Genomic DNA, 6939 nt, shown 5'->3' with positions numbered 1-6939 from the left:
TCTTTTGGGTGTATACTCACTCAGCAGTGGGATTGGTGAATCATACGGTAGCTCTATTTGTAGTTTTTTGAGGAACTTCCAAACTGTTCTCCAAAGCGGCTGCTTCCCACCAACAGTGTACAAGGGTTCCCCTTTTTCCACATTTATGCCAGCATTCATTACTGACTACCTTTTGGATAAAAGCCATTTCAAATGGGGTGAGAGGAAATTAGTATATGGAAGAGATAACTGCACTCCCATGTTTACTGCAACACTATTCACAATAGCCAAGATATGGAATCAATCTAAGTGTCCATCAACAGATGAATGGATAAGGAAAATGTGGTTCATATACACAGTGGAATATTACTCAGCCATAGAAAAGAATGAAATTCTATCATTTGCCACAACATGGATGGAACTGGAGGACAGTACTTTAAGTGAAATAAGTCACGCACACTAAGACAAATATAGCATGTTCTCACTCGTATGTGGGAGTGAAAAATTAAACTCATAGAAATAGAATGACAGCTGTCAAAGACTGGGAAGGGTTGTGGAAAGGGGGAGATGAGAGAGAGTTACTGGGTACAAAAATAGATAGAATAAATTAGATCTAGTGTTCAGTAGCACAATAGGGCAACTATAGTTAATTATTTATTCCCTATTTCACCATAACTAAGAGAGGAATTAGAATGCCCCTATCACAAATTAATTATAAATGCTTGAGGTAAACCAATTACCTTGGTTTGATTTTTACACATTGTATACTTTAGCAAAATATCACATGTACCCCACAAATTACATACAACTATTATGTATCCATAATTAAAAATTAAAAAAATAACCAAAAACATACATATTTATATATACATTTATATACATACGCATTTATATATATAACCCAGGGGTCTTGATTAAGGGGAAACATTAGCTAGTAAAATGTGTAAATTCTGCACATATGCACTTTTTTAGGAGAGAGAATATTTAACACGAATAAGATCCTTTAATCCAAAACTGACTAAAAAACACTAACTTAAAGGGTTTAATTATATAAACATCACAAACTGTTTTATGTGTTTCGGAATATTTTTTGTATTTTTGGTAGAAATGGAGTTTCACAAATTGCTCAGGCTGGTCTTGAACTCCTGAGCTCAAGTGATCCACTCGCCTTGGCCTCCCAAGGTGCTGGGAATACAGGCATGAGCCACTGCACCCATCACCCAGCCCTGTAAATTCTCTTAAGGGAGTTAAACATAAACTGAGATATCCATGGTTTGTCATTTGTGTTCCTGATTCATCAACTTAAAGCAATGCATTTCAATTCAGATATGTCTTTTTCTAAAGGTTTTTTAAAAAGATGCCTACTTTTTTTAAAACGAAAGAACGTAAATTCTAACATAAATAAGTTTTCCTGACACTAATGTCCATGATGAAAGCCAAGACATTTCTACAGCTGAATGACCCTCACATGGCTCTGGATCCTGGGACACACATGCCCATCAGACTCATCCCTCTGAACACTGGTTTCTCAGTGCCATCTGCAATGACCCTGTGTTGCTCAACCAGAGGCTGGCCAGCCTGTGGGCCTCAGCAAAGACCACTACACCCCCATGATGCCATTTCACTTGCAGACCACTTCCCTTTCTTTGCCTGAGCAGTCCCAATTTTTAAATTTACTCTAATCACTCAGGAACATAGCTCAACCTGGTCCTGGACTCTAGTGGGGCAGTATTAACTCTTCAAAAAAAAGTTTGTTCTGCCTTTCTTAGTAGATGACTGCTATGGTGAGAAAATCACCTAAAATCTCCAAATCCTCAAGTTCCCTTAAGTAAAAAATGGCTATGTTTATCATTACACTAGTTATTTTCCATTTTTCCAATTTTTAAAGTCTCTGCTATCTATAAATTTAAACCTGTATTTAATAAAATATTTTATACAATTATTTTTAACAAAACGCTCTTTAAAAATTTTTAATGTTGATCATCTCAATTTATTCTCAACAATTTTATTTGGCAAACTAGGAAAGAAAGTGAGAAATAGGTTAAGCAACTGTTAAAACATTTTATTAAAATTTTTATTAAGACATTTTTCTTTTTTCTTCTGAGATGGAGTCTCACTCAGCTGCCCAGGTGGAGTGCAGTGGCACGATCCTGGCTCACTGCAACCTTCGCCTCCTGGGTTCAAGCAATTCTCCTGTTTCGGCCTCCCGAGTAGCTGGGATTACAGGCACCTGACACCATGTCTGGCTAATTTTTGTATTTTCAGTAGAGACAAGGTTTCACCATGTTGGTAAGACTGGTCTCAAACTCCTGATCTCAGGTGATCCGCCCGCCTTGGCCTCCCAAAGTGCTGGAATTACAGGAGTGAGCCACCGCGCCCAGCCAGCATTTTTCTTCTCCGTGAAAAAAAAATTAAGTTCTATCTTATTATTTAAATGCATTTAAATACATTCAAAAGTTCTTGTACATCTCAAGGCGGCTTCAGATATTTGCAACTAAAAGTGTAACATTTAAAGAATGGTGAAAATGTTATCCTTAGGCTTAACTGTTCTCCTGAACCATCAATTTCCATCTTTTCTTGTATGGTATGCAAATGGAACTGCAACCAAACGAAGCAGATGTGGCTGATGTGGGGAGATAATAATACATAGTGTAAATCCCTCCCTCAAAAATCTCTCAAAAAAATAATAGGCAGAGAGGTGTTGACACATGACATCTATTCTCATGTTGACATCTGACGAAGTAACTACATTTCACATGCCTAATAAGAGATGATTTTAAAACATTTGAATTGTACTAATTACATATTTTTAGAAAATATAATTATGACTGTCACATATATTTCAGGGGTAGGTGATAATGATACAAAACTAAATATACCATAACTAAATATACCATAACTAAAAAAACAACAAACAAACAAAAAAACTTATAGTCATAAGTTCCAGTCTTTACTTCCAATCTTTCCTCTGATATTCAACCTGGATATTCCTGGACTCCTTACAACTACCTCAAAAACAAGACCGAAAACATTCAACTCATTACTTTTCCTTCCACAACTGCTTTCTCTTACTGCTTAAAGTCAGTATTCCTCACCTCTGTGGTACACCAACCAATCCGGCTATTCAAATTTAAAAATCTCAAGAGTCATTTCAAACTCTCTCAATTCCTCAACTTCCAAATTCAACTGCTCAGAGTTTTCATTTCTGGACTCTCTTGTTTTTTGAGAGACGGGGTCTTGTTCTATTGCCCAGGCTGGAATGCAGTGGTACAATCATAGCTCACTGCAGCCTCCTACCTGGGCTCAAATGATCTTCCTGCCTCAGCCTCCTCAGTAGCTAGAACTACGGGTGTGCGCCACCACACCCGACTAGTCTCTTTTTTGTGTGGAGATGGGGACTCACTATGTTGCCCAGGATGGTCTTGAATTCCTGGCCTCAAGCAATCCTCTCACCTTAGCCTCCCAAAGTGCTGGGATTACAGGTATGAGCTACTGTGCCCAGCCTGGACTCTTAAATCCATTTTCTCTCTATTCCCACTACTATTATCTCAGCTCAGGGTCTCATCATTCCTTGGCTAGATCAGTAATCACCTTAAACAACAATGTGGCCAACACTATCTATCATCTCTCTTCTCACCTGAGGGCTCCCCACTGTAGGATAACGTAAAAACTCTGACAAGGATAAAGAACTCTCAAAATCTGGACCACCATCTCCACTATAACCACCATTTTCTTTTAAGGCTAGTCAAGTGAAGTAGTGGGAGTGGAGCAGCAACAAAGATATCCGTAACTAGTTGTAATCAATTAGCTGTAAATACCAGTGCACTCAGAATGGCCTCTACCACTATTTATTAAGCCCTATCATTAGCCGAGCAGATAATATATGGTCTTTACAACAGCTGTTATTATCCCCATTTAAGAGACGAACCGAGCTACTAAGTAGTTTTTCCAAGGTCACCTACAAAGCGATGCAGCCCAGAGTATTTTTGTCTGATTTCACAATGTGTTATACCATGACTCCCGTCTTTCATTGCTTCTTGCTATACACATTAGCCATAATAGTGGAGTACACTTCCTCTTCCCCAAAATTCCATGCATATTTATGTGGGTTCCAATCAGTTTCTCTATTATTTTCCAACTTTTTAGGAGATATTTCAGATTAATGGTCAGGGAGAGGAGCAGTTCAGGAATTTATACCTATGTTAGTCCAAGTGCAATGGTGTTTAGAACTAATTGATCACAACCAGTTACAGATTTATTCTTTTTCTACTCCCACTGCTTTATCTGACTAGCCTTTTAAAAAAACGTATAGATAGGGATTAGGGTAGTAATCTGTTGAGGGAAGGAAGATGGGAAGTAGACTTGTCTTGAGAGTGTATTTGCATTGGAATTTACTTAGATTATGTTTATTTGAAGTGGTTTGGAAGGAGGTAAAGTTAACCTCCCAATCACTCCTTGGGAACATCACTGGTTTAGAATCATTTCAAAGGTATGCATTTCTACCACAATATCCCCAATGCATTCTATGTATTCTAGATGAGTAAGTGCTCAAACACACACATTCAGCTTTCTGTAAACTTATCAAAGCATCACTTTATTAAGAGCACCATTTATAGCACCCAGGGAATGAAACTTTCATATGTCATATATGTTCAGTGAAGGATGAGAGGGATGAGAGGGGTGAGAGGGTGAGAGGGTGAGAGTGTGGTTACTGAGGGAAAAAAGGCCCATTTATGGAATTTGGAAGTCTTCTGTAGAGAAGGTAACGTCATTATGGTGGCTGTAAATTTCTCCTTTTGTTTTCCACATTATTCAAAAGTTACTTCCAATATAAGCCTGTGATCTACACAGAGAGACTTTCGTAATGTCTAGCACATAGTAGGTGCTTAATGTTAAATGTCCAATGAGTTTTAGAACTGTATTAAGACATCAAGAAATTAAGTGGGGGTGCTTATGGTGGGATAAGAGAGAAGTGTAGAAAGAGATACAAGCATCAAATACAAATTTATTTACCATATAATTTTGTGTAGTATCCAGGTGGCAACTACTGTCTGGATAATTCACTGCTGATGTTTCCTCTAAACTCGGCAATTTGAAGAGGTGCCAAATGTTTCATCCATATGCCATGATTTCCTGTACTGCCATGTGGAGCACAGACATGCTATTTGATTTGCTTCCCATGCCATCCATAGCTATCACATAGGATGCACTTTCACACATGCACTGACTTGCCTGTCTTCCTACTTTTCTCAGTTGTTGAACATTTTTGCCAAACAAAATTTCTTATTTTATACAATGGAGCCACGTTTATATAGTGGTGTTCGTATAATTATTTGTATATGTACTTTATGAATATAAAAAAACTGCAGACACAGTAACACAATTAAGATAAAGGAGGAAATGATTAGGTAAAATGAATCTTTAGCCTCCTTCAGAAGCTCACTGAAAGACTGTTCAATTGTGAAGCAAAGGAAAATTAAAGAACGTATATGAAATACTTATGTCACTTAGAGAGACTGAGACACAGAGTCATTAAGTCTGTCAACATTTTGAGAAACAGCAATGAAAAATAAGGTTTTAAAATTATGGGCAAGTCATTATGTAAATGATTTTAATAATTGTACAGCAAGTTTATGTCAATACTGAGTGCCAGAAATATTTCAAAAGAAGTCTGATGTTCATTTCAGTCTTGACAAAAATTAAGAAAATCGATCAGAACCATTACAATTACGATCTCATGTTAAACCCCAGCAAAATCCCCACATGCAAGTTGTTCTTCCCAACATTGAAATCACTACAGGTTAACTGTAAAAACTTGAAATAAGATAAGAAAACACTTGAATAAATGTGCTTTAAAAGAAACTATGGGTTGGGCGCGGTGGCTCATGCCTGTAATCCCAGCACTTTGGGAGGTTGACATGGGCAGATCACTTGAGGTCAGAAGTTCGAGACCAGGCTGGCCAATATGGTGAAACGCTCTCTCTACTAAAAATACAAAAATTAGGTGGGCGAGGTGGTGGGCGCCTGTAATCCCTGCTACTTGGGTGGCTAAGGCAGGAGAATCACTTGAATCCGGGAGGTGGAGGTTGTACCATTGCACTCCAGCCTGGGCAACAAGAGTGAAACTCCATCTCAAGAAAAAAAACAAAAACAAAAACAAAAACAAACAAAAAAAACTATGGAGATGCAATACTCAAAATCCTGACTCTGGGAAAACTTATCAGGGAGATTTATCACATTATTTCAACAGAAAATTGCAAGAACATAAGAAAAAAAGGAGGGGGAGTATCTATAGATTAAAAGATACTCAGATATATCAACCAATTGCAATATACGAACTTTACTATTATTTCAAAAAAGCTTTTTAAAACACATGTTTTTATGAGACAATTAGAACAATAACTGGATATTTTAAGATAAAAATTAATTAGCCTAGATATAATATTGTAGTACACTTAATCACAATAACAAGCAGCCCTATAATTAAAAAAAAATTTTTTTTAGATAGGGTCTCTGTCCATTGCCCAGGCTGGAGTGCAGTGGCACGATCACAGCTCACTGTAACCTTGAGCTCCTGGGCTCATGCGATCCTCCTGCCTCAGCCTCTCAAGTAGCTAGGAGTACAGGTACACATCACCACACCAAGGCCATTTTTTTTTTTTTTTAGTAGAGACGGGGTTGGCTGTTGCCCAGGTTAGTCTCGAACTTGTGGCCCCAAGCGATCCTCCTGCCTCTGCCTACTAAAGCGTTGGGATTACAGGCACGAGCCCAAGGATTTTAAATTAGTTAATAGTAGGCTCTATGGCAAAACAAACAAAATCATTAATTTATTTCATTTTCAGCATCCTTTTTGCCCAACAGAAGGTGTAACAGTCAAACATAATGAAGAAATTGTCTTGGCACACTTCAAAATAGGTGTAATTAAATCAAATAAATGTACACAAAATTCATATTCCAGTT

General features: G+C 37.7%; 1 protein-coding gene across 34 annotated transcripts in view; it reads right to left on the bottom strand.

Moving 5' to 3' along the window:
• Window positions 1-6939, bottom strand: part of ANKRD12 (ankyrin repeat domain 12) — a 134395-nt gene that overhangs the window by 22612 nt on the left and 104844 nt on the right. For 5 of the 34 annotated variants that reach the window (XM_077975222.1, XM_077975218.1, XM_077975221.1 and 2 more), the window contains one exon: window positions 21-169. The exons of the other annotated variants lie outside the window; for them this stretch is intronic. In XM_077975222.1, the coding sequence (XP_077831348.1) occupies window positions 21-159 (139 nt within the window). In that variant the 5' untranslated portion in view covers window positions 160-169. The remainder of the gene's footprint in view (window positions 1-20; window positions 170-6939) is intronic. 34 annotated transcript variants of the gene reach the window in all.

Source organism: Macaca mulatta, chromosome 18 (assembly GCF_049350105.2).
Source record: "Macaca mulatta isolate MMU2019108-1 chromosome 18, T2T-MMU8v2.0, whole genome shotgun sequence".
NCBI lineage: Eukaryota > Metazoa > Chordata > Mammalia > Primates > Cercopithecidae > Macaca > Macaca mulatta.
Note: the sequence above shows the minus strand (reverse complement) of the source record. Positions and strands in the feature narration are given on the sequence as shown.